Source organism: Trypanosoma brucei, chromosome 11 (genome assembly GCF_000210295.1).
Source record: "Trypanosoma brucei gambiense DAL972 chromosome 11, complete sequence".
Lineage (NCBI taxonomy): Eukaryota > Euglenozoa > Kinetoplastea > Trypanosomatida > Trypanosomatidae > Trypanosoma > Trypanosoma brucei.
This window is the reverse complement of record NC_026744.1, coordinates 2,283,808-2,310,788: the sequence shown is the minus strand read 5'-3', so window position 1 is coordinate 2,310,788 and position 26,981 is coordinate 2,283,808. Positions and strand designations below refer to the sequence as shown.

Below are 26,981 nucleotides of genomic sequence, written 5' to 3'. Positions count from 1 at the left end.
GTTTACCGTATCACAACCTTCGAGCAAATAAAAATAATAATAATAAAGAATGGAAGCTTCAGACGCTGCACTACCTTGTTAGTTGATTGATGTAATGGTAATAAATACGTTCGGGTTCCCTCCCTTCTTCCGGATCCCTCCACGTACTTATGGGAAAGCTATTCAACTTCACCAATGACAGATCACTGCTAAGTAAATGAATATATATATATATATATATATATATGTTCGTGTACGTTCATATATGAACCGACAAGTCAATAAGGAAGCGTAAGAGTACACACACCAACAAAAAAAGAAATAATCAAAGAATGTATGAGAAATGACAGAAGAGGACGTAGACCGAGGTTCAAAGACGCAGAGGCAATGTTGACGCCAAGCACAGTGAACAAAAAAAAGTGAGAACGCGTACTCCCACTAAGTGTGAAAATGAATGAAATAACAATAAATGTATAGAAGGGAAGCGGTGCGGAAAAGAGAAGCGCTCAGGCCGTATCTGTTTCATCATAATCTATTCTCCACTCACTACGATCACAATCACACATACAGACACATCACATGACACACAAAATAGTGTGGACGGTAGAGAGCATATATATATATATATATATATATATACATCACGAGCACAATTTCCGCATGGAGGTGGGCTCTTTTTATCCACCAAAACAAATGCCAAGTACTGGGAAAGTGTGAAAGGAAATGTTAGAAAGGGTCTCCATTATTCTTCAATACGGCCATCACCTTGTGTACATCAACAATATATTATTATACATAAAAATACAACTCTACGTACAGGTGAAACCAAACGTTCCACAGAGAGTAGCTGGCCGTGATGGTTAAAGTGTGAGGGACTGGAGAAAGAATTACCCCTCACTACCACACTTGCACATTTTATCTATCCCCCAACACACACATTACACGCAAAACCCAGACAAGAAAGACACAAAATTGTTACTATTTCAGCAGCGTTAACAACACCTGACTTCTCTCTAAAATGCACGCCGAGAGCCGTCTGCCTGTGGATGACTCCCCTGCTCCCGGCATCTGCAGAAGTGCTGCATCGGTCACTTCAAGAGCGGAAGGCAGTTTTACATTCGTTTGCTGCCGAGCTGCGCCGGGAGTACACCTCCCCACGCTGCGGATTGCAAATGGCGTCGGCATTACAAGTTGAGTCTCGGAGTGGAGGATATCTCCGCCACAACTCAAAGGGTCTATTGATAGTACAAGATCCACAGCACCTAACATACCACCATCATGAGTGGCATCCTTTGCTTCCGCCTTTCCCTCAGAAAGAAGAAGTTGCGCCATCGTGTACAGGGGATATTGCTCACTGAAACAGGCATTTATCATAGTATTCAGAGCTTGCAACGCTGCACGCGCCATGTGTCGCACGGTAACCGCTTCAACCAGAGCTGATTCACTACGTAGAGATTGAATGAAAGCCTCCACAACTTTAGAATAAAGCAACGCCGAAGAGACGCCACCTCGCTTGTGGGGAAATGCAACCAAAACAGTGGGGAAACCGTGGCTTGGTGTGAGCACCTCCTGCACTGCTAGCACAGCGGCTAGGCAAAGGCACGAAAAGGTAACTACTCCCTCTCCCAGGGTTGTAAACTCAAGAGGAAATACGCTGGGCATGGCATTCTTTTGTGGGTATGGCCACATGGGTTTGCGATGTTTCCATGGGAGCCAGAGGTTCAAGTGCTCAATCATAGCCGGCTCGTTGGGAGTGGAAACAAAGTATTCATCCTTTGTTTTACCCAATAAGCAACTGGACCTGCCAAGTCGTTCGTGCTCATCCCTCCAATTTATCACTTGCGTGAGGAAATCCACAAGAAATGTGTGATCTGTAATTATTGTATGCGCCCGCAGAGTAAGAAGTCTTCCATCATCATCTTCCTCCAGTAACATGCCGGTTCGGTACCATCTAGCACGAGGGGAGCCAGCTTCACAGGGGTTTCGCAGCACCACAGTAAAAATGCTGGAGTCCATGATGTCAAGAGCGGCTGCATTAACAGAGTTTGCACGTCTCAACCGATCCATCAGAGCCGCACACTCGGGATTGGCAATTTCGCTCATGTAACCTAACATGTGATGGAATTGAACCAAGTCATTCATGACATCAGGGAGCAGCAACTGCTCACGGAGTGCCTTTTCTGTGGCTTCCGCATGCTCCCTCACGGCACGCAGCAACAACGTGATGTCACCCACATTAATAGCCACACCATTTTCATCAAGCACATTCAGTCGATAAAAGTACAGACCACAGCAAACGAGAATGTGGTTGCTGTTATAACTTGTCAACACCAACTCTTTCAATGATGCCTTTTCATTGCGAATGGAATGAAACAACAACTTTTCAGTTGCTTGGTCACCATTGTTTGAGGATTGTGTGCATACGAAGAGGATGCGTTGTATAGCTTCAGCAATCCCTGACAAGGAATCAGGTACCGAAGAGTTACTATTCATTGAGCAACCCTGCGAGTTTTCATGTGGTGCCGCAAAGCGAAGAGACGAAAAGGGGTATGCGTTGGTACTCAAACACCCTTTGGCTATGTGATCCATCCACCATTGCTCATAAGCAGTAGAATGTAGCGACTCCATCGCTTCTCGCACGCTAGTTACTAAAGTGAAATCAGGGCAACGGTGCACCCTACTCTGCGCATCATTTACCAACGTCAAAATATCTTTTACTACGTTTTCGGGGACGGGATGGCTGTGGAAACGGGATCTCAGTTCCGCAGAGCCAACAGCGCCGTGTGGGCGAAGGGAGTTGAGGTTGACTAAACGACTTTGAAGAGGTCGGTTGGGAGCTACGAATATTTTGTACTCGTTGCTATTAAATTGTCCGTACTCCTTAACCGAACAAAAGTTCAGACCCTTTATGTCAGTTGTAGAATTGGCTGCCGCATTTGACTTCGAGCCCTTCTTCTTTGACGACATAAGTTACAACTGTAAGTCCGAGTGTCCGTTCTGGCGTACCGCTAACAACGAGGCAGGAGCCCTCCTCTTTGTTTTTTCTTTTGTTTTCCTCTCAGTGGGCACAATCAGGGAGGTGGAGAAAAATGCTTTCCTTACAAACACCCTTCTTTGCAGTGCTCCCTCCAGATGGCAGTATAGTTTTGTTGACACTCAAAATTTTACGTCTAAACAGTTAGATTCAAGCGATTTCTGCAGATACTATGAAAAAAGAAAAAGGAGAAGATTTAGCAGTGAAAAGTGTGATTAAAAAAAGGGGAAACAAAAAAAAATTTAAAGTACCCCATCGCTCCGAGGGTTATAAGAAACGGAACTGTGGAGAAACGATGTACACACACACACACAGTTTATCCAGATATTGGAGGGGGAACAACTTACTACTACTCCTTCCTCTTCCAAAGAGAAAAAAAAGATGTAACGGAGTGCTTGAAGTTATTGCTCCCAGACTAATATATCAATGCATATATATATACATGCGGGCGTGTCTGTCGAAAAATAAAAACAATTCGCCAAGATCCACTCCAAGAAATAAATAAATAAAAGGAAGAAAGACGCTGTAATTACCCGAGACTATGGCGTCAAAGAAGTTCAAGTACAACACAACGTAACAAGTAAAAAACGAAAAAGGAAAAAATAACGGAGGGCACTTTGATCAAACGAGACTTGTGGGTATTGCCATCCGTTTTTCGTCCCGCAACCACGGTGGGTCCATAATCATATCCGGTTCCTCATAGCCCTTCACGTTTCGTTTTATTGTTAGGACGGCCGAAACCATCATGAGCTCTTTAATCTCCTCTTCAACCTTTTCATTAGTTTGGGGGTGTAACCCCCAGTTGATGGTTATCTTCGCCTCTTGCGCACGTGGAGGGCTCTTTTGTCTCTCCCCACCCCTGTGATTTCCCCCAGTGGCGCTCCCTCTTTTTCTTCTTATCTCACTGTGAAGCGACGCAGTTTCCTCCTTGTTGGACTCATCCCTATTCTCATTATTACCGCTTTCCGCAACAAATTTTTGTGTCTTACTTTTTAAACTAATCTCAACACTGATCCCTACCACTCTTGCGTATAGCATCAACACCTTTTTTTCAGGAGCCACACTTATGACGACGGCATCCACGCGTGGAATAAAGGGATCTTCTTTGTTGCTCGAAACCCACAGAGACCGCAAGGACTTGAGATAGTGACAGAAGAATAGTTTTAGTGAAGCTTCGCTCACACTGTCCGCAGCCCTCTTATTCTCATTGCATTCATCTGCAATATTCATAACTTCATAAGTGGAAGTAAAAAACTCCGCTGAGTCAAGACATTCCACCTCCATTCCAACAGCACCCGCACATGTCTTGCCGGTGCGGTGCTTCCCCTTTACAATTGATTCGATCTCCAAAGCGCATAGTAGCTGCCGGTGGACGATGATATCAGCGTAGCGGCGAATGGGTGAGGTGAAGTGCGTATACCACTCTAACCCTAGAGCGTAGTGCCCGAGGGGAACTTTGTTAGTAAAATTTTCACCGTTTGTACAATACTTCGCTAGAGACAGAGTGTTCTTCACCATGATAGAAATTTCGTCCCGCAACGGATGATCCCTCACGCTATTAAGAAGTTGCTCGAGCGACTTGTTGGATCGTCCTTTCAGCTCAATGTTCACTCTTGCAAGAGACACCTTCAGCTGTTCAAACGGAACCCTCTTCGGTGGTGGGTGCACACGCAGTATTGCTTGGTCAGGAAGGTATTGCACAATCTTTTGGGCGACTCGTAAGTTGGCAAGCAGCATAAACTCCTCTACCAGCCAATTTGCCTCTATCTGCCTATGGACATTGAACCCAATTGGGTGCGTGGGATTCGATATGTCCTCAAAGTGAAAACCGATCTCAGGAGTGGAAAACGCTAGACGACCCCGTTCAAAACTTGCAGCGCGGAGTTTGGATGCCAGATCGAAAAGGTGTTTCACCGACGTCGCAACACGTTCCTTCAGCTGCGAAAGCTCTCGGCGATCCGTTACGCCACCGTAATCTAATGCATCAAGGGTAGTTAGGTTACCATCGATAATTCGTTGAGCATCATCATATGAGAGGCGGCAACGATTGCGGATAACGCTCTTTCCAAACCATTCCCCTTTCAGCTTGCCGTTGAGGTCCAACTGAAAGATGGCAGAGAAAGCAAGTTTATCGGACCCTGGGTGCAAACTGCAGTACTCCTCGCTCAGTTTTCGTGGAAGCATGGGATAAACTCGGTCCACAAGGTACACACTCGTCGCCCGCGCACGACCCTCCTCATCAAGTGCCGACCCCGGGGAAACGAAATGTGATACATCGGCGATATGAACCCCAACACGGTACCCTCCTGGCAATAAGGTTATGCTAAGGGCGTCATCCAGATCACGGGCCGTGGCAGGGTCGATACTACACACGAACTCTTCTCTGCGCAGATCACGGCGACCGGTTCGTTTCATTTCCTCTAAGTTCGGAATTATTAGCCGGTCGGGTATACAGTTGCACGCCTCTTCTGAGAAGTCGTCCGTGACAATGTGGTGCGCAGAGCAAATCGCGAAAGTGTTTGCACGCAACGAGTGCACACTACCAAACGTGGATATTATCCTTGCAGTGGGAAAACGAGATTCCGCCCACACTATGTCCCCACCAGTTGTCGTTTCCAGACGTAACAAGTAAAACCGTTCCCTGATACTCTCACGCAGGCTAAAAGGAATATCACGGCCAAAAACGGCAATATGAGGAAGTAATTGATCAAATACTTTGAAACGGTAGAAGCGTCTGTCCTGTATAACCTCCTGAGAGGAGAGCGCGTCGTCGGCCAAGCGGGCCACAAAAAGCAGTGGGTGCTTACGCTCGAGGACGGCTATCACACTTCCCGACGGCTTCTTGCCATGCCAGTTGTGCTCGGTTGGGGCGGACATCATCTCCGCCAGCCACATCTCTCGGTTTTTTCTGTTATTCATCGTGGTGTCTCGTATCCACCGTGTGATGCGCCGCCCATCGGGGAGTCTCTCTGAATCCGGTCTCATCGTGCGAAACTCATCCTTATCGTCGCCATCCGGTTCCAACTCACCCGAAACCACGTCTTCCCATTGCTCCATGGGAAGAAGTTGCACCGCAACCACATCATTATGCAAAAAACGATTAATACTTCCGTATCCCTTCACAACAACATCCGCTGGGAAAGCACCACTACGCACAAATGCAAGGCCCGAGTTATAGCTTGAGTACACACGCAGCCGTCCGATAACCACACAGCCGTGCTTCACCTGCCTCTCCATTTCTGGGTTGGACCCTATGGTGTACTCCACATCCGTATATAGCTGCTTTACAGCATTCGGTGTTTCATCCATCGTGTTGATCAAATGCGAGGTATACTCCGACGGGGGGAAATATATGTAAAAGATATAACAAAATAAATCTATGCGTGTGTCACCGCACTGCAAAGCTAGTGCCGTAACTCTGCGGTTACACAAATGAGGGCGTGTCAAAGACATGTGGGGCGATTGTTGCAACAAAACACGGACAAAAAATGCATGCGTTCACAGAGCAAACTGGGCAAAAGAACAGGGTTCACTCTTGCTATGCAGTGGCATAATTAAACAGGGGTATGGGAGACGTTATGTGCAGTCGGACTTCACCTGAAACTCAAACAAAACATACACAATGGGGAAGGCATCAAAACACCAATTATTAACCTACACACTCTCGTCGTCACCCGAGGAAGAGTCTTGCAGGAAACTACTTGCCGGCTTCAATCTAGTGTCATCGAACAGGACCGTATTTGTGCCAGCTTTCACATCTGGTTTACCTGCTTCACAAATTGCTTGGGAAGTGGTGCGCACAGGCACGGCCTCACCTGATCCTTTACCTCTAAGCCCCGAGCCTACAAGCGCGCGCAGGTGTTCCCGCGTATGGGGCGGTTTGCCTGACGAGTGGCCACCTACCAGGTCCCTATCGTAGGAGCAACAGTACAACCGCCTGCGGTATTGCACAACAGCATCCGGTGCCTTTTCGTGGCAAGGAACACTAGACATGCCGCGTACTGAGTGAATGACCTCGTATTCCGCCACTGGTCTCATTGAAGCAGTTTCGGCAAGCAGCGCCGCACGAAAGGGAGCGAATCCTTCCTCGCCACATTGCGTGGTGTTGTGACGGCCACCCAACCCCCTCATCATTACGTACTCCATGACACGATTAACCATTACCTCACGTGGGCACGGGGCCAAGACCCTATCAGATGATAGAAAAGGCTCGCTCGTTCCATCAATTGTCCCACCAGTGTTGCCGTCAACACCCGCCTGTGACACGCCATTTGTGCTATGTTCTGCGCGTGATTTCTTTTGAACGTCATAAGTACTCACCCCAGCGTCCATTGGTTTCCTGCTGGCACGTTTCTTCGGGCGTGAAACCCACCGCCCGCTAGCCTCAACACCATACTCCGACGCCGTTTTCGTTGACATGAGCAAGCTGTTTAAGTCATCTTTGTCTGCATGCGTGCCCACCACCTCTTCGCCACCAGCATCATCCATGTAACAACACTGTTGTAGAATGCTTACTATATTGAAGCCTAAAAAGGAAGTATGTGTAGGGATCTAAGTGTCAAGTAACCTACCACTAACGAAAGAAAGAAAGGCGAAGAGTTACGTTCGTCTTTATTTTTTGAATTCCTCACGGATGCAAAAAAAAAAAAACCTGTAACCTAAAGGGTATTTGAGTCACACGCGGTTACGTTAAGCCTCCATAGAGATGGCATCACACAATATAGCCCCCTGAGGTCATTTCCTTCCATCCCGCCTTATCACACCTATTTTGGCCCACTCCGTCTCAAGTTGTCATAACACGGTAGCGGTATATACCGTTCCTACATTCCTCACGTATACGCATACATTTGCAGCCATGCCTTTACATGCTGACATCACACAATGCAACAACATGGTGTGTGTGAGATCACTCAAATACTTTTTGGAGGCGAGCATGCCGTACACCCTAGCCCCTACAAGGAGCAAGAGGAGAGAAAACATGATTGATAGGTGTAAATGTTACGAACCACTGTCCGGACAGGCGGCGAGTCGTAGGAGTAACGTGTCGCCATGGGCCACCACGGAAGGGTCATACACTTTAATAGCACCTAACAACGAATTAATCCATGCATTGGATATCCTCTGGACGGTCACTTTCCTATTATAAGCCCAACAGAGAAAATACACAGCACATTTTCAAGGGGCCGGTAACGATAGAGTGAAAGAATTCATGCAATGAGTTAACATTTAAGGACGCCCGCTGCTCGTGTCTTCTTGGGCAAAATAATGGGGGAGGTTAAACGTTTATAACGAGACACTGTGATTTTAAAGGACAAAAAGAATGAGAAAAAGCGCCACCTAGGCCACACACTCTTTCCCTCCTCCTCCTTTCTTTTCCCCTACGCATCCACAGCATGTTCTGCACAGTGATACTTACGGCTCTTAAATGATTAGTTTACCACACCACATACATCGCAACCCTCGTGTATGGTTAACAACTCGCACATTTGGACGTCAACAATTGATTGCCCTTCCCGGTGGTTTCCCGCCGTCACTTGCTCCCCAATGCACAGAACAACAACCATTACAACTGAGATACTTAGCACTGTAGACCAGATAATGGCAATCAAAACGTTGCTACACCCGCACGTCTCTGCAAATATGAAGAAAGCAAGGCACTCATAGGTGGGGCGGTGTAGGCGGAGTCCGCCAGGACCCCCACCAGCCATTTCTGCGCCTCTGCCACTTGAGATGCGCGGTCCAGGATGGTGGAGGCATTTTCGTCCGCTCCGTCAAAGTTGTTGCTTCTCACAGGGGCCTCCTGAAAGTACTGTTTTAGCGACGAGAGTGTCTCATTAGATTCGTCTCTCGCAGTGGTACGCTCAAATTGCTGCACATTAACTCCTCCCTTCCCTTCCAGTGAGACGTGCATGACTCGAAAACCAGAAACGCTGTCCACGACTGCAATTCGGTCCGGCTGCTTAAGAAGGGACAGTGGTTTCATGAATGTAATACGGTGCTCCGTGGCGCTATTTGCTTGACCAACAACCTTTCCCATTTCGTTCACGTCTGCAGCGCCCAGCTCCCAGAGGTTGCAACTTTCTGTTGCCACAAGAACAGAATTCGCTGAAAACCCGCACATGGCTGTGATGCCAGCCGCCTTCCCTCCGACTCCTTTGTCCTTCCATATCGTTGCCTGCCGGCGAGGCTTGGCTAACGACCAAAAGTACACGCGTTCGGCGTCAGTGGCCACAAGTGCACGGCACTCGTGCAGTAGCGTCAGATTCTTCAGCGGAGAAAGTGAAAAATGTTGCGTTAAGGTGATAACCCGCTGCCATGGTTGTCCCGGATGTAAGGCTTTGACGTTATAGACGTGAACATTATCATCGGAGATGAAACATAAGGAGCCGTCGTGGGAAATAATTAAATCCTGCACAAGGCGCGACGGAGTTACGCAGCTCGATTGGTTGCCCCAAGTCTTCTTCCCGATTGCGTGCGCATCGTTAAGATCTTCTTTGCATTCCACCCAGCATTTCATCGCCTCGCCACTGAGGGTAAAGACTCGCTGCTGGGTGTCATCCGTCGTCAGTGCCAGTACTTGACTGCGATGGGGTGAACAAATCGTCATCGATTCTTCATGCCGCTTAGAATCAGAACTGTATGCCCAGAAGCGCAATAACGACGGCAACGAAACACCACTAAATTCCTCATAGGTTACTATTGTGCGGTTGTTGTTTAGCAACCCCACGTATTGAATGCCATGACGCGGGGGGCTCGGTATAGTCTCCATCTGGGAAGATATGTGAAGAGAGTAGATCGCCTGCTGAGTGAAGGGATCACAAACACGCACCACGTTAGGCAACCCCGTAAGAATCACTGCCGGCTGGCCCATCCACTGACTCACCACGAGACCGCTACACGACTCATCGGTAGACCACTGTACGCCCTCAACGAACTTCTCTACCTGCATTTGCAAGAGGTCAAGCACGGCAATGGTGGATTCGGCGCAACTCAGTAATACTCTTGAACCATTTCCCGTTGGCACTGCGATGCTGTTGATACAACCCAAACCACAGCTTACCTTCTTGTAGGTATATGACGAGGTATTCCACACCAATATCATCCCTTCACGGGCCCCTGAGTAAAATGCTTTCCCGTCTATGGAAAAACTGAGCGCCGTTAACGGCGTATGATGCCAATGATCTGAAAAATAATTCTTCTCAGTAATAGAAGGGTAAAGTACCATCTCACCCCGTGTACCGCCCAAAACCACTGAATTGGAAATGGGGTTCACAGCAAAGCTTTGAACATTAACTGGAGAATCAAACATCCTCATACGCTCGTTATCACGCTGCTCGAAAAGGGAGTATCGCAGCCACTTCTCACTCCGCTGGCAAACAACAACAAGACCACTTGTTCTCCCTACGGACATAAAACAATTCCGCATCTCAAACGGAAAAGATATAATGTTCCTCGCCACTATTCTGCTTGTATTAGTTAGCACCGTTTCATATGCACCCCATCGTGTGAGAACCACGCAGTGAAGTACGCCACCGGCCTCATGAAAGTGAGCCTCCAAAATCCCTTCAGTGTTCGGTAGTCTACGCGCGCATTCCTCGGAGTGGCGCGAGGACTCACTTTGCTTGACAGAATTTTCTTCAGAAAGTTCAATGGATGATGAGGAGACTACCTCAACGCGAGAAAGGGAGACAAGGAACCAGTTGGCCTCAACATCCACTACATGGAGGTGAGACCCACCGTCAGAGGCCTTTGTAGCGTATATCCCTGCAATCCTCACCCCGTTGAAGCGTTCAACCTGAAATTTCTTCAAGTTCTTCGGAGCATAGAAAGCCACACCAAACTCCTCGGCAACGCACACAGCTTCTTGGCTGAACGTAAGGAGGTGAGGTGACGTCATATGGGCCCTGTGACCCTGTTTTCTCTGGACCCTTAAATTTGTATCCTTGCGGTGAAACTTAGGTTGGTGAAGAGGATGATACAAGTGGGCATTCCCAAGGTTCGTGTGATACGCCCTTCTGAACATGGGACTGAAGAGGATGATACAAGTGGGCATTCCCAAGGTTCGTGTGATACGCCCTTCTGAACATGGAACGTTAAATACAATGTTAGTGCGTTTGGGCACCATACACGTTTGACAGTATTTATGGTGTAGGATGTAGGGAGACAGATGTCAGGGGAACGATTTCTTCGCGCGCCTCTCCGCACAATTAAGGAGAAAGACAACAAAGAAGAGAAGCAAGATATCACACAACCCACTCCACCCGACATTGGTGTGAAGAGAGTTATAACGCCCTCTGCACATACACACATAACTTCCTGACTCACTCAGTCGTCACATTCGGCACAAAAGCAAACGCACAGAGGAACAATTTAGAGGGAGGATGTCCCGTACACCTCAGCTGCGGTGCCCAACCATTCCGCCTCGTTGGCATCAACTTTTTCGTTTGCATTGTTTGACCACCAGTACAAAATGAGTGCCGCAACAACGAGAATAACTGCAGCAGCCGTGAAAAGGATGGCTTCATGGGGTTTAAGCACGTAAGGCCACAGCTGCTTTCCATCTTTCTCTTCTTCCGTTTGATTTGCACCAACATCAGCTCCACTCAGGTTGCCTTTTACCCCCTCCTCACTTCCAGATGGATTACCACCTTCACTCACTGAATCACCAGTGGCAGGAATGGTGTCAAGGTAGTCTCCCCATACACCTTGCCCATTGCTTGTCTTCGGATGCCTGCCATCCACGTACCGACAAACTTCCCGCCCGTTCAGAGGTTGAGTCGGCCGCCGGTTCCCCAGCCGATTCTCTGGCCACGTCTGGCGGAGTACCTGCGACAACTTGTTGAAAGCCGCCTTCGATATGAGCTGCGGGGTTGTCATTATTACAAAGCGAACCCCTTCCGTGCATGGTGGAGTTGTTAGGGAGCCACTGTATGTTACGTAACTCTGACGCTGCGGCAACATCTCGGCAACAGTCAAATTTCTTTCAAGGGTGCATGTGGTGGAAGCCTGCCGCGGCGGCAACGGGCCGTCGATCATAATGTGGTTAAGTGCCCGCGTCGCAGATGTGTTTGCTGCGTCGGATGCAGCGAGTTGCACTGCGACGACAACAGCGGGTTCCACACTGTGTTCATCCTCTGCTTTGAAGACAATGTGTAGCTCCGCATCGGGCGCCGCGTGGGGGAAAAGATGCTCTGGTGGCGCGTGAAAGTGCATGGCAGTAAGCTGATACTTCTGGGCACCAGTAGCACCGGACGGATCGCGGAGAGTACAAACGTTGGTTCGACCACCAGTCGTTTTACCAAGTGGAAGGAACGTAACACGAATCGTGTTAACGCCGTTGTCGATTTTTAGGGAAGTGCTTTCGGCCTTGAAGGTACATCCTTCAGAAAATTCCAATGGCTGCGGAGGCTTGGTGCACCGCAGCTCTGACGGCGTAAGATTCTTGAAGGAGATGGGGCTTTGGTGCATCCCTGTATGGCATAGCGGTGGCCATGCCGCAAGGTTGGAGTAACTCCACTCGGGCTCTGGTATCTCCGCCCGCCCCATTCCTGCCGTGGTGTAGCTGCTAGACCCAGTAGTGGGATCTGAGATGCCATAAAGTTGCACGAATAACAGAAAAAGGCGGAAAATGGTGTTCATAACCCCGGAGGAAGAGTTGCGTACCTAATGAGGTTCCTCCGTTCGTTTCTGCGCGTGTATCTGCCTTTACGAACGCTTGCGATAGACGTAATATACTCTCTATTATAAAACTCTCAACCTTTAATTTCACAAGGAAGATGCAATGTTGAGGAAGAAAGAGACCCTACAGAGAAACTCAGAGGGCGAAACTTGCAAAGAGGCTCGAACCGAGCCATCAACATAATTACAATAACAATAATCCACATGTTGTGCGCGAAACCGCAGAGGACTTTCAGTTGTGTAAAAGTACCAGCTTCTGCCTTCTCCCACACTCCTTTTCCCTCCTTCCCCCGTACATTGTCCCCCAAATGGGAGGAATCACCAAGTGACTCTTTCCCTCCTCATATGCACAGGATGCGGAACAAGATTCTATGACTCTCTCACACCTCCACCTCGGCTGAAGGGTTTTCTGTCCCGTACGAGCGTCTCGCAGCCTTCTGCCGCGAATGACGAAACTGCTGCCGAGAAGCGTTTCCTACTACGCTGGTTCTCGTGCTCGAAGGAGCTCCGCCATCCGTCGCTGCCATGGCAGATCGATTGCCACTGTAACCTACCCCATCCCAAATTTCGTTGTAGCCCGCACGGGCGGCTCGGAGCGAGCTCAGGCACCAAAGCACGAAGCGCGCGATGATAAAAATAACCACCAAGATGAAGCTTAGCCATATCAATAGAGCGATCCACACGGGGCCGTGGCGCTCATGATTACCGACAGAGGCGGCCACCGTAGCTCCATTTCTCACTGAATTGTCAGCAGCGCTCGCAGCAAACCCACTAATGTTTGATAGCGTATCGGAGAAGTTGCCTACTGACCCACTTCCATTGTTTTGCTGTTGAGTTGTGCGCCCTGCAAGCAAAGAGGCCTTGCTTATCATGTGCAAAGCCATAGCATGCGTAATGGATGATCCTGCTTTGCCGGAACCATCTGGGTGGCTCATAACTTTACACTCGAGAACCTTGTTGTTCAATAACGGCCCCCGTTTCGCGCGTCGTCCCCGGAAAAGAAAGGTAAGAAAGCTTTAGAAGAGAATGGAGAAAAGAAAGACATTGCTATGCAAAGAAAGGTGGGAACCGGTTATCAGCCTCAGTTGGAAAGCCGCATAAATATATATGTGCTCGCAGTACAATTTGCTCGCTACCTCAAATACAATGAGGAATATCATCCCCAATCACATAGAATCCAAGTCAACGTGCCGTTATCATCTTTCACCTCCGGAAATTCACATACTACATGAGGAAACAAAGAGTATCCACGTACACACAAAAAAAAAGACCCGCGTCACCCATTGACAGAGCAAAAAGCAAGCGGACGATATCCCACGGATCAAAAAAAAAAAAGACAAAAAGAGAGGACAATAAACGAAATTGGGTTCCATAAACGTTATCACGCTTTTTTTTTGTTTACTCCCTTTTCCTTCACATACCCTTCACTCCTCTTCTCCAGTGGTCCCGCAAGGTGAACATGGCGTCATGTCCTAAAACACTAACATTTTCAGAATACATTCAGGGGAGGAAAGTAAGGGAAGGGAAGGTTTCACAGAAATTAAACAAAAATAAAGGCCTCCACTGTAGCCAACCTAGGTATGAACGAGAGGGGTAATCCAACAGCCAAGCGTAAAAAACATAATCAATGTGAACAAAAGTGGTTGAGGGTAGCCAAGCACAAAAAAGAAAACCTTTCGCACTTATGGGGTGCAGAAAAAGGATGTCCAACTAAAGGAAAAACACGGAAGAAAACAACTGGTCCGGAGCGTTCCGTCTGAATCTTCCCCTCCTCCCCAAACACTCCACGTTGAGGAACGACAGGCCATTCGAGGCATCAGCCCTTTTCCTACCGCAACCAACCGCAAACATATAATACGCTTTACTTTATCGTTGGCATATGTTAACAAATAAACGATCATCTTAACGTTAAACATTTTCCGTCCGATTGAACCTACCCAGTAAGGGAAAAGAAAAGTTTACAAGTGGCACTAATACCAGCTAAAACAGTATTCCCATCCCTCTTGTTTTCCCAGTCACAGTTTTATTCTCCAAAAAGCATAACAAAGCAGACGGGGAAGCGGGAGTAGACAGCATTACCCTAACTTTCCTCTTCCAACTCGTGCCGCTAATGACTAGGATTGTCGCTACTTGGGTCGAAAAAACAAAACAAAACAATAAAACATCAAATGTCTCCCTTTTCTTCTTTTTTTTTTTGGAGGGGGGGGGGCGGCGGTGGTGGTGGGAAACTGCCATCACACACCGCCTTCTGCACTTCCACTTCCGCTTTGTTGTTGGTCTTTGATTGCGTTTGTGCATGCTTGTTTGTGCTCGCGAGTTTCTTTGTTGCTTTTTTTTTTCGTCCCACGCATTCATGACTCCTAACCCGCCCCGCAACTTTAACACATCATAAAACAAAGTTCCCACGAAGCACGTGCCGGCACCCACTGGAGTTAAACGCAGTTTGTTTTCACCAACTACACAAAATATGTAGTAGTCAATCGATCCACAGCCATTTGCTCGCCTTCGGCAATATATTCAATTGCATCCGCTCGAATCATCGCAGAGGACTCAATATCCAACCTCAAATTCAAGTTGTGACGCGGCGACTCCAAGTTTCGCTTACTTCGGGTTGGTTGTGGAGAGAAAGCCGCCGGAAAGGCGGTAAAAAGCGCAAGGTACTCGTAATAACCCGCAACAGAGGTCGCTTGGGCCGACTGAATGTGTTCCAACTGCCGGTCCAGAGAGACACCTACATTTCGTCCTCCTACGATTTCTGTGGTACCGAAACCTGCGGGTCGCTCCTTGTAGCACCTTGCTTCCTTCTGCACGGTGGGCCACAATGATGTGCGTAACTTGATGCTGTTGAAGCGGGCTCGCTCAAAAAAGCGAAGGAAGAGCTCAAATGAAAGATATTCCCCCTCTTCGTTATCAAAGCACCGCTCAAGTGATACGTAAACGGGTCTCAGCATCTTGTTAGCGATTAGGGTGAACACGTTATTGGCTGCCCCTTCGTCAGTCACACGAACGTAGCTACAATCTTCTGGCAACAACCAATTGTATGGCAGGACCACATCCTTCAGTGCCTGTCCACGACTAACGGCATCCACAAACATACGGCAAGCAAGTCGACAGCACGCAATCAGTGCCTGAGTTAGGTTACCCTCCACAGATAAGGCAAGTGAAGCAAACGGGCCGTCATAATTGCTGGAACCATCACGGCCATCTGTCGAGCCGTTTGCCTGCTCCTTTGCAGGTGTCACCATATTTATGTGGGACGCACAATCAGCGTAGAACGATCTGTAAACAGCAGATATATTCTTAAATGCTTCACGCCACTTGCCGATAACAGGGCATTCTATCCAGTGGTGAGAAGCCCAACCCTTCGTACGACAATTCTCTGAGCAGAACACGGTGCCACAGCTGTAAGTACAACTTACAGCATTGCAACCGCTGTACAGCTCATTCAAGAGACTCAGCTCCACACCTACAAGAGAGTTGAAGAAATCCTCGACTTTGGTAAGTGGTCGGTAACAGTTTCCACACACGTGTGGGGGGCAAATACACGCTGATGCATCGCAAAGATCCGCAGTCTCACCGAGTGGAGCTACAATAGACGTTATTTCCTCCCAGGCTACGTCACCTGCACACTGATCCTTCCCCGATACGAGAATGATATTAAGGGTCGATCGATCCACACTAACGTAGGCATGCTGCCCTCTGCGCCGCCTCGAAGCGTACACCATCAGCACCGCGTTATCTTTTTCTAGATACTTAATTGTTTCGTTGTTTGGGTCCAACTTTAGTGCCTCCTGGTAAAAGTTCCGTGCCTCTCCATTCCGCTTCAATCCACGCATGGCATTACCCGCGCGAACGTAGCCTACATAGTTGCTGGGCATCAGCTCAATCACCTTAAGAGCATCCGCAAGGGCCGCTTTCGGGTCACGCATGCTCAGGTACATAGCTGAACGGTTAGCTAATGCTCTCACACAGCCACTGGGACAATGCCTCAACGCCTTGGTGCAGTACCGCACGGCTTCACTATAATCCTTCCTCATCCTAGCATCGTAGGCCTTCATTAACGCAGAATTGTACCGTCGCTCCTCCAGTGTGGCCTGCCCTTTCGTTGGTTGCTCCTGCACACATGGGCCCCCACGTTCGAGGCAGTCCGAAGGAATCTCAGACTCTCTTGGGGGCGTAAATTCAAGCACCGGGGCCCCATCGGCAGCTGCGCCATCAGGAAATGGCGAGTCAGGGCCCCACACCGCATCACCTTCACGATCCGTCACGAGAGACAAACCGGAAGTGCGTCCCTCAATGGAGTGTGTGCTGTCACACCCCAAAACTATGGCATTGGTGCCACCGTACTTACCGATGCGCACCTTAGGTTCACAAAGACAGGCACGGTACAATGTGCAACCCACAATCATGGAATCTTCCTCGCTTACCACAAAGGTATAATCGCCCTGGTGTCTCACCACCCGCACCGTCCGTCTCCCTTGAGTAAAGAAGTGGTCCATGAAAGGCTCCCACAACTCCTCCGTCTGTGCCACCTTGGCAATGTTGATATCCACGAGACCCACCTCACAGCCTATGGGGTAGTCACTGATCGATGGAGGTGGCGGACGGTCGTCAACGTCCGTCGCCTCAAATGACGGAAGCTCCGGAACATCAGACATGTCCTTCTAACGTACACCGAATGTCGCACAATATATCAGGCGCCACTATTAGTCCTAGCGCCTCCGTCCACCTCTTACTTTCTCAAAGAGCAACTTTCACTGTATATCTTATGTCAGTTCCCCTTACGCCAACCGCCTTAGCTTTCTCACTTCAGAGCTGCAGTGCGAGGAACCTGCCTGCAGGATCTGGTATATATATATATATATAACTTTTTGCACACCCCCTCGCCCAACCCCCCGCTCTATTATTCTATAAGAACTGGAATCTAAAAAAAAAAAAACGTCACACGCACGAAACTATAAGATAGACACACACAACTACACACAGTTTGTTGCGCGTCCTTATTACACTACGTTTACCCGTGCCGTGCACTATCGTCTACAATTATTCAACTCCTCCCTTGCTACTCCCCTTTCAGGAGATCAAAGATGCTGACATACTTTTTCCACACAACGGAAAGGCAGCAGTGGCCGTTGCCATAAGAATTAAGTAAAATGAAAAGGTAAGAAATGAAAGAGGGAGAGAGAGAGCGTGTGTGTGTGTGTGTGTGCTGAAAAAATACGGGGTAAAGCAAACGGGCCGCACTACCCTTCAGTATCCACCCAATATGTATATATTATAACTCTGTACCTCCTTTCTAGGTCTGTAATTTCTTACCTCAGCCATTTTGACACGCAGACCTGGATGGTTTCCCCGCATGTGGATATATCAGATGTTCGTTACTTCAACTGATCGGAAAACATTTCGTCAAATATTCTCGATAACCTCATCGCGTCCTCGTTGCGAACACTCGGGTCCTGCAGCATGGCACGGAATGTGGACGCGAGATCGTCCCAACTCCCTTTTCTCTCCACCTCCACCAACGTCATGATACGTGGGACCTGCTCAATCGTAAGGGTGCTTTTAAACTTTTCTTCTGTTCCGCTGGGCGGTTGGAGAAACGAAAGCTCCTCAAGCGCCCTCTGCAAGCTCGCAAGAGCTGGTATTTGATCAACGAGGGTGTCATTAAGAAAATGTCGAATGCGCAGGATGAGTTCCTTCTTGCTTTGTGTATACGAGTACCGCCGCCGGCACTCCGGGTCACAAAGTAGTTTATGGAGCGAAAACCATGTGTGGGCCTCAGGCGTACAAACAAGCAATACATCAGCCCGCGGAATGTCTTTGAACTCACCGTTGAAAAACTTCTGTGTTACCTCTGAGGAGCGCCGTAACCACGGCTGAAGCAACATCACCTCCGTAAGTCCAAGAATGAGATCGTTCTTTACGAGAACCGAGTTGGACGCCGCGAGAGGAAGTTGGTTCAACCGATCGATGATAAACCACAGGATAGAAAGGGAAGCCATTGCACGCTGATAAATGGCATGAAGCATCTGCCGGTCCGCACTTTTGAGGACCTCCCCCACCGTATTCGCAGCGTTGCTAACATCCCGGGCTGTTGGTTTGCTCTGTACTTCGTTGACATTCTGCTCTGCGAAAAGTCTCGAAGCCTGTCGCCAACAGTAGTCAATTAACTCCAATACATCCTCGTCAAGAGCCACCACAACTTCCTCGTGAAATGCGATGCACTCGAAGAGGTTTAGCAACACCATCTCGTACTGCACGTACATGTAAATGCCAGCTGGATGCTGGACTATTTGGTCCTTTATCAATGGAAGCACACGCTGCCGCCACACTTCCATAACCAACAACTCGTGCAGTAACACAGGAAGCTTTTCATGTTCTATGAGAAATGCCTTAACTGTATCGTCTTTTTTCAGAACGGCGTTACTATGAGTGCACATGTTGAGTCGCTCCACGGCTTCCCGCTGATTCTTCCACTCTGCCGTTCCGATATCTTGAAGGGGAAATGGGCGCAGTTGCCTAACGGTGTGCTCGACCTCCACAACGGATAATGTAGATCCAGAGAACTCCATCTATAAAACGTATATGAATTTGTATTCTGTGACAAGAAAATGGCCTGCAGAGTTAATTTATTTATTATTTTTTTTAAAAGGTGATTTAGAAAAAGAGACAAAAAAGCGGCCCTTACATGCGAAGTGGAAGGGGGGAGTAAAAGAAGAAAAAAGGGAAAGGGAAAAGGAAAAGGGAAAGGGAAAGCAGTGTTTCAATTCACAGCAAGAAGGAAAGAGCCTGAAATTAGCGACTTGGCGAAGAAGCGGTTTCAACATGATGGAAGGGGTGAGAAAATAGTAAAGAAAAGGGGGAGTTATATCGAACAATCCTCTCCGAAATCTACGCCCCTAGCGGGGTTCTATCTTCTTGGTCCTCGCTTGCAATTTGCCTCACACAAGGTGCCTGATGGGTTCCTCTCGATATTATTATTTATTATTATTTTTTTTTGATTCTCGCTTTACTTGTCTGCCAGCACAAACAACACGAGTCATGAGTTGCATCATCACACCTCTGTCCCTCTAAAAAATTATGGGAAGGGTACAAACAACCGAGCCGAAAAACGAGCGCAAAAACAAGAAGAAGGGTAACATATAACAGTACAATTGTAATGGCGACGTAAAAAACAACAACAATAATAATAATAGCGCAAAAGCAAAAAACAAACAAACAAACTCAACACGAACACAATCCTAAACTGCCACTATCCGCTAGTAAAACACTGCCCAGCAGGTGTACAACTTCATCATGCGTGTACATTTACACGCCTTTACTGCTTCAAAGAATCCAATAATCATCACCACACGTCCCTTCACTTCTTCCGTAGGTGAAGGAAATGAGCCGACACTCTCCCATAAGCGGGCAAAGTGGCGAAAAACAAGCGTAACAAACGAAAGAAAAGTGATAATTAAATTCAAATAGAAACTGGGTAAGGAACTTTGAGATTAAAATTACAGAAAGAAAAAAAAACAGACACGACTTTCCCTCGGAAATAAATCAAAAGGGAAGCAAGGCTTTTCGGTTGTCACTGTTGTTGTTGTTGTTGTTGTTGTTTTCCCCGCCCCCATTCTTCCTCTCTCTAATAAACAGCAGTGAACAAGTAGTACAAATACACCATCAATTATGGGAGTGTTTGTATGAGAACACACAAGCACAATACAATTCATGCGGGGTAATGCCTAAAAGTGTTTTTCTCCCTTCCTTCACTTTTGCTTCTGTTGTGATTTTTAATTCTCTTTCCCTGCAGTTGGCTCTGCATCGAGACGCGGACGCTTTCCAGTGGGAGGTTGTAAATTGTTTGGGAGATAATAATACTTTAGAAGGAACTGGTGATTCACGACACGGTGAAGTGCAAGCCTCCGTGACCCATCACGCAGAAGCAAGTTCGCGATGAGGTCCTTCGCTTCTGACGGTATATTATCCGGTATTTTGAAGTGCATGGAATGAATGTTCTTGCAGATTTGGTCTGTATCCTTTCCAACAAACGGTGTTTTACCAACGAGAAGCTCATAACAGAAGATGCCCAGGCACCAAAGGTCAGCACTCGTATCGTACGCTTGTCGTCCCACAATTTCTGGTGGAAAATACTCTGGCGTCCCGCAAGATGTCTTGCGACGGTTATCCGGATCGTGGACTGACCAACCGAAATCCGCCAGTTTGATGTTATTGTTGTGATCTAGTAAAATATTCTCCGGCTTAATGTCGCGGTGGAGGATGTGATGTTGATGCAAGTAGAGAAGGGCTTCAGCGAGCTGAGCCACGTAACGGGCTGCTGTCGGTGGCGCAAAGCATTTCACTCGGTTGAGTTCCGTGTAAAGCATGCCGTTGCTGCATGGCTCCATAATGAGATAAATATCAGTTTCGTCAAAGAAGTATGCATAGGTTCGCAGCAGGTACTTGTGACGCGTGTTAAAAGCGATCTCAATTTCACGACGGAGTTGCGTCGCAATGTCAAAATCCGCAAGTTTTTTAATGGACAACCTTTTCAGCGCGCAAACAAAATTGCAATCCTTCACGGAGGCGAGGTGTACATCCCCGTAATTGCCGCCGCCAAGTTTGTGCAAAAGCTCGAAATCAGACAACTTCCACTTGGATTTGGGTGTCGGAGGGAGTACAATAAAATCCTCCACAACACGCCCGACCTCAGTTGACCTCATCGTTTCTACTAAAAAGAATAAAAACTTCAAAAGCATGCGTGGGGGGAGAAAGAAAAAAAAAGGGAGGATTAGAAAAGCAAATTAGCACTTTATTAATTTCTTCATGCGCACGGATGCGAAGGACACAGCGACTGAACAAATGTAAGGAGTTTAATCAGGAAGTTGACCCCTAAAGGACTCAAAGAGTTACTTATACTTAAATCTCTATAGACAAAAACGAAAAAAAAAACGGCTCTCCTCCAGATCATTACCGACTCAGCTTGTCTTTTTTAAAAAAATCTTATTTTAAACTCCCTTCCCTTCATCTTTTTTACTATAAAAGTGAGAGGAAGGAATCAGGACCGGCGTCAAAACCAGGAAAAAAATGTGTGTAACGAAAAACTTTGAAACACAAAAAAAAAAAGAAAAAACATAACAAAAGTGGTCAACATATATATATATATATATATATATATATATATATATTACACGTGTGTTTGTATAATCGTTTATATAACAGTGGAATTGTGTAGAAAGGAAAGGTGATAGGTATGGTATATACGGAGAGGTGTACATGTATGCGCAGTGAAGAAATATATATTTCATCTTTATATTAAATAAAAGTAACTACAAAAAGAAGGGTCGCGCCGATGAGGAAACCGGAGTTCTGGCAGCACTCCACCATGGGAGCCCACCCTCATAAGCGCAATTTGTGTGCTACGCACGTGAGGTAATGTGCTTGCATGAGCCCATGCATATATAGATATACATATATATGTGTATTTGTAGATGTATGCGCAGGGAGATGAAGAAAGTTTTGAGGTATATAATCTTGAATACATGAATACAAATATATATATATATATACTTATCTCTGTGTACAGATGGATATATAGGTTTATATATTTTTGTATATAAAGAAACGATGGGGCATTACAAAGTATCTTCAAACTCTCCACTATCCATCACCACGGGTGTCACCCATTCATCCCTCTTCCTTTTGCTTTTTTAGCATTTCTCTGTTCTTTTTATTTACTCTCCTCTGACTCGTGTGCAAGCGACGCACAGCAACTAAGTTAGGGCCTACACGTACAGGGAGACAGCAATGTTTAAAGGGCTAACTTGAAGAGTGAAATACAATAAAACAAAAACAAACAAACAACTCAGCCCACCTTGAGGTGCTCCTCCTTTCACGTACTACCATTTTTATTTCCCGCACTCCCCACAGTGCGCCCATTTCTCATTTTTTCCCCCTTCAAACATCTTTCTGTTTTCAACACACGACCACGCGTGGTAGCACATCCACATCCAGTCGTAAGCAAGGAGGTTTACACCTCTCAACTCGCGAACAACTGATCGAAAGTGCGCTCCTCAATCACAGAAAAGGCGCCCTCTCTATCCTTATGAATGTAATAAAAAGTATCCAGTGCCTGGCCTCCTAGCGCTCGGACGAAGTGCTCATCGTGAGTAATGACAATAAGCTGAAAATGTTTCACTGCTCGATGACTGTCAATAAGCATGCGTAGCGATTCCGCAAGAGAACGCGCGTTATCTTCGTCAAGATTCGTTGTTGGCTCATCTAATGCAAGAATTCCGCAGTCACAACAAAAGGCTTCACTTAGCGCAAGTCGGATGAGAACAGAGGCAAGTACCTTTTGACCCGCACTGCAACGGCCCCGCATGTCCATTTCACTGTTCCCCCGTTTCATCACCACACGATAGCTGTAACTCCGCCTCGCTGTAGTTGACGTGACATCATCCTCGGAACGGAGTTCAATGGTGTCAATATCGCTTCCCTTGTAGGTGTGTCGCCAAAGGTCAGCCAAGATTTGATTGATCTGCGCAATCTTCTCTTGGTGGTAGGTCTGCACTGCCTTTTCCAGCGCTCGATAATATTTTTCCACATCCGAAACCGCAATTTCAGTAGTCTGGACCTTCAGGAAGGTCGTGCGGTAGCGCTTTTCAATATCTTTGTACTTATCGCGAGTAAGCTGACCTTTGAGACTCTCAATGTCCTGTCGCATCGCCTCGGCGACACCATCTTGCTGAGCACGAAGGCACTCCAATGCACTGATTTTCCCGCGAATAAGCTCACGAATTCGGCCAACACTTTCCCTCTCCACAACATCCTTTCCGAGGACGGCTTCTGCAGCGGGCACAGCATTTACTTTCAACTCAGAAAGGGTGCACCTAACATCACTCAAACGTTTTTCATCTTCCTCTATGGAACCCTTTTTCTCGAGATACTCAATGTACTTGTCCACTTCCACTCTGAGCCGCTGCTCTTCATTGATTATACGCAATGTGTCGTCAATTGATAAGCGGAGAAGCTTGACCTCTTCAGCTTGCGTGTCTCGTCGTTTTTCATTCACACGCAAGCTCTCTCTGTCTCTTGAGAGCTCTTCGCCAACCCTTGAAGTGATGTAATCCCGCAGCCTCGGTAGCACAGCCGAAAGAAGTCCTAGTGTTCTTTTTAGCTGACCAATGTATCCCTGTTGAGACGCCAACTCAAGCTCCTTCCGCTTTGCATGCAGTGCTTCCAACTCCTTATTGTAAGATTCAAGTTGGGTCACCAGTTTTTCCCGTTGGTCATCTATTTCAGCAATACGGCTGACGTAACCTTCCTCCTGCTCCGCATATTGAGAAATCGTTGCCTCAACCTCGGCTTGACGAGTAAGCTTCATTTTCAATTCACAGAGTTCCGACCGCTTCATTGTAAGCTCCTTGACAAGTGCTTGGGCAGAGCCTCCCTCTTCCCCTCTCTGCATTTCACTTAGAAGCACATTCAACCGGTGAAGTTCAGCATTTGCGGACTCGTACTTGTCCGACAGCTCCTCGTACGAAAGTGACGCTAATTCACCCGCACAGCAAGGCTCCCCTGCACCCCCAATGTTAGCGGAAGGTGTGCTCGCCTCTGCACATGCTGCTTCTCGTCTGTTAAGCTGCTGCAGTAGTGCCTGCTTCTCAGATGTCATGGCATTCACCTCCATCGCAGCCTGAACCAGTTTTTGCGCACGCTGCATTTCGTCCTTCACTTTGTCTCGTTTGTTGTGCACATCCTCCAGGAGAATTTCTTTGTCTCGAATCTGCTTAATTGTAGATTTAAGTGACTCCTCCAGTTGTGGTGCATTATCGGCAAGCCGCCTCACGTCCATTACATCAGACTCCAACTGCTCGAGTCCGCGCACGCGTTGCAGAGCCTTCTCAACGTCACCCTCTTTTATGCTATCCTTCCCAGAGGTTTGTTGACCCACCTTAAAGGATGCCAAGAAGTCATTCAACTCATTCTCACTGCCAAAAGCACGACCACAGAGTGGGCACTTGTCCTCAACCTTAGCCTGCTCCACAAAGTGGGCGTGACATGCGGCCAATGCTTTAGATCCACTAAGCTTCTCATTCAATTTGTGATATCTGTCACGCGCCTCCACTAGAAGCGCCTCAAAGTTAGTTAGGGCGTCATCATTTCCAAGTTTGCTGATACATTGAACCCTCTTCCTCTGTAGCTCTATATTCTCGCTGACAATTTTCCCCTCCAACTGCGACCGGTTCTGTTTCAGTGCAATCAACTGGCGATCAAGGTCATTGACCTCTGCTTCGACGCTATAAAGCGTGTCTGCCATCTTGCGCCTCAGTTTGTCGATTTGCATCGTTACAGCTGTGAGGGTCTGCGATCCGCCTGTATTGCAGCCAAGGTCATTGAGTCCTGCAATTAGCTCTTCCTGCAGTCGGTTGTTGATAATTTCCTCCTTTTCCGCAATCTGTGTACGAAGGAGATTCATCTCTGCCTCACGACCTGAGCGCTGCTTGTGTCGGGACAGTTCTTGTCGCAACTGAGCGACAACCTTATTTTGTGCCTCAACACTCTGTAAGATGTCCTGTCGCTGCCTGTACCTCGCGTCACCCTTTTGCAGCAGCTCCATTGCCTCAACACGTTTTTCCAACTCGGTAATCGTGTCCTGCACATTCTTCACACGTGTAGGGGTAACGTACGGAGCCAACTTACCGAGTGCCTCCTTTGCGTCGCCACATCTCTTCATCAGATGACGGAGCTGCTCCTCTTTCATTTCCTTCTCCTTACCTTCGGTGTCCATCGCACGAAGTGTTGTGGACCTTCTATCCTCTACAGCACGAATTCCTGCATCTATGGAATTTAGCTCTCCACTTCGCTTTTGCTCTTCGTTGTGAAGTTCCTCATTAACATATTCCGTTATCTTTGTCAAACAATGCTCATTGATCTCCCCATCGATGACAAATTTCATAGACAAATCACTCATTATTACCTTGAGTTCCTCGCATTCCCTCTTGTGCTGCTGTTCCTGCTTCTCACGAAACTCAATACCGGAGCGGAGGCTCACAACACTTTCTTCACAACGGCGAAGCTCCGCCACCGCCCGTTCCATAAGCTCCTTCTTTGTTGAAACAGTGGATTCCAGTTCCCTCAACTTTTCACCGAAGTTCTGCCTGCGTTGCAGTAACTCCCCCAGTGAGTATCCGGGCGGGGAAACGTTTAACCGGCTGAGAGACTCCCTCTTTTCGCCTATTCGACCTTCAATGACAGCTGCTTCCCGAGATAAACCTTCAGCACGATGCTCCACGTTATCTAGAGCAGTAGCGATGGCTTGCAGTTCCTGCAATTGGGGTGCCAGCGCATCCGTTTTTGCTTTAATACCTGCGACAGTCTCCTCCTTCACTGTAATATCCGCCGATATTTGGCGTGCCTGCTCTCTGTGCTCTGACAATGACATTAAGCTCGCCTCATGTTCCTTCTGCTGGCGGCGCAGTTCCTTATTATTCTCCCGCAAACGGTCGAGGGCAAGAACATAACGCGTGGCTGCAAATATATCGTCAAATATCTTCTTCACTTCCTTCGGGGGGGAGAGGGGCCAATTTCCATCCTCCTGGTGGCAGAATATGACGTGCTCCAATACCGCAGGAGATACACCAAGCATGTCTGGAATTGCGCGGTCCACGTCGTTGGCGCGATACGTGCTGGATATGATTTTCCCCGTCGCAGAATCTTGGAAGGCGACAATGTTATCGAGCGTTGCGAAGGTGGTTTTATTCCGCGTCCGTGTAGCCTGAAACGAGCGAATAACCTGCATAACTTTCCCACCCCTTCCCGTGAAAAGAAGGCGGATCTGAGCCTTCACATCATTCTCACCCACAACCTTTGGGTCGTACACAAACGAACTCTTTTCCGTTCCACCACCAGGAGGCATTTGACCCGTGCAGGCGTTCAGAAGTGCCTCAATAATAGTTGTTTTTCCAGCACCATTCTTTCCGAGAATAACAGTGAGTGGCTTCTTAAAGACAATGCGCTGACGGTTATTTGGATTAGGGTCGAAGCTGCGCACTCCGCTGATTTCAATCTGTTCGATACTCGTCATTGAAAGGGTGTATGTTCAGCCGCTACACGTATGTGTTTTCGTTCCTGTCGTTAGCCTTTGAAGTGATGCAGATACACACCGTCGGCAAGGTTCGAACGTTAGTGAACAACCGGTGTACAACAATAAACAAACACAAACAGGTATATATAAGTTAACTTACGTGTGTTTTATATACGTACTTGTTCACCTATCCCCTACTTTCCTCTCCCGAAATACGCT

At 47.6% G+C, this 26,981-nt stretch overlaps 10 protein-coding genes across 10 annotated transcripts; all 10 read right to left on the bottom strand.

The window, feature by feature from the left end:
• Nucleotides 1-957: 957 nt before the first annotated feature.
• On the bottom strand, nucleotides 958-2,946 carry TbgDal_XI9470 (hypothetical protein, conserved; the record flags this gene model as incomplete). The annotated part of the gene is made up of 1 exon (XM_011781790.1): nucleotides 958-2,946. The coding sequence occupies one exon, from the start codon at nucleotides 2,944-2,946 to the stop codon at nucleotides 958-960; it is 1,989 nt and encodes a 662-aa protein (XP_011780092.1).
• Nucleotides 2,947-3,634: 688 nt separating this feature from the next.
• TbgDal_XI9460 (exosome complex exonuclease RRP44, putative) lies at nucleotides 3,635-6,466 on the bottom strand (the record flags this gene model as incomplete). The annotated part of the gene is made up of 1 exon (XM_011781789.1): nucleotides 3,635-6,466. One exon carries the CDS (start codon nucleotides 6,464-6,466, stop codon nucleotides 3,635-3,637), a length of 2,832 nt encoding a protein of 943 aa, XP_011780091.1.
• A 201-nt stretch (nucleotides 6,467-6,667) lies between these two features.
• Nucleotides 6,668-7,501, bottom strand: TbgDal_XI9450 (hypothetical protein, conserved; the record flags this gene model as incomplete). Its single annotated transcript, XM_011781788.1, has 1 exon — nucleotides 6,668-7,501. One exon carries the CDS (start codon nucleotides 7,499-7,501, stop codon nucleotides 6,668-6,670), a length of 834 nt encoding a protein of 277 aa, XP_011780090.1.
• A 1,117-nt stretch (nucleotides 7,502-8,618) lies between these two features.
• Nucleotides 8,619-11,138, bottom strand: TbgDal_XI9440 (hypothetical protein, conserved; the record flags this gene model as incomplete). The annotated part of the gene is made up of 1 exon (XM_011781787.1): nucleotides 8,619-11,138. One exon carries the CDS (start codon nucleotides 11,136-11,138, stop codon nucleotides 8,619-8,621), a length of 2,520 nt encoding a protein of 839 aa, XP_011780089.1.
• A 245-nt stretch (nucleotides 11,139-11,383) lies between these two features.
• TbgDal_XI9430 (carbonic anhydrase-like protein) lies at nucleotides 11,384-12,652 on the bottom strand (the record flags this gene model as incomplete). Its single annotated transcript, XM_011781786.1, has 1 exon — nucleotides 11,384-12,652. The coding sequence occupies one exon, from the start codon at nucleotides 12,650-12,652 to the stop codon at nucleotides 11,384-11,386; it is 1,269 nt and encodes a 422-aa protein (XP_011780088.1).
• A 2,495-nt stretch (nucleotides 12,653-15,147) lies between these two features.
• Nucleotides 15,148-17,349, bottom strand: TbgDal_XI9420 (hypothetical protein, conserved; the record flags this gene model as incomplete). The annotated part of the gene is made up of 1 exon (XM_011781785.1): nucleotides 15,148-17,349. One exon carries the CDS (start codon nucleotides 17,347-17,349, stop codon nucleotides 15,148-15,150), a length of 2,202 nt encoding a protein of 733 aa, XP_011780087.1.
• Nucleotides 17,350-18,069: 720 nt separating this feature from the next.
• TbgDal_XI9410 (hypothetical protein, conserved) lies at nucleotides 18,070-19,263 on the bottom strand (the record flags this gene model as incomplete). The annotated part of the gene is made up of 1 exon (XM_011781784.1): nucleotides 18,070-19,263. The coding sequence occupies one exon, from the start codon at nucleotides 19,261-19,263 to the stop codon at nucleotides 18,070-18,072; it is 1,194 nt and encodes a 397-aa protein (XP_011780086.1).
• A 1,203-nt stretch (nucleotides 19,264-20,466) lies between these two features.
• On the bottom strand, nucleotides 20,467-21,432 carry TbgDal_XI9400 (protein kinase, putative; the record flags this gene model as incomplete). Its single annotated transcript, XM_011781783.1, has 1 exon — nucleotides 20,467-21,432. The coding sequence occupies one exon, from the start codon at nucleotides 21,430-21,432 to the stop codon at nucleotides 20,467-20,469; it is 966 nt and encodes a 321-aa protein (XP_011780085.1).
• Nucleotides 21,433-21,681: 249 nt separating this feature from the next.
• TbgDal_XI9390 (hypothetical protein, unlikely) lies at nucleotides 21,682-21,981 on the bottom strand (the record flags this gene model as incomplete). Its single annotated transcript, XM_011781782.1, has 1 exon — nucleotides 21,682-21,981. The coding sequence occupies one exon, from the start codon at nucleotides 21,979-21,981 to the stop codon at nucleotides 21,682-21,684; it is 300 nt and encodes a 99-aa protein (XP_011780084.1).
• A 731-nt stretch (nucleotides 21,982-22,712) lies between these two features.
• Nucleotides 22,713-26,762, bottom strand: TbgDal_XI9380 (RAD50 DNA repair-like protein, putative; the record flags this gene model as incomplete). Its single annotated transcript, XM_011781781.1, has 1 exon — nucleotides 22,713-26,762. One exon carries the CDS (start codon nucleotides 26,760-26,762, stop codon nucleotides 22,713-22,715), a length of 4,050 nt encoding a protein of 1,349 aa, XP_011780083.1.
• Nucleotides 26,763-26,981: the final 219 nt, after the last annotated feature.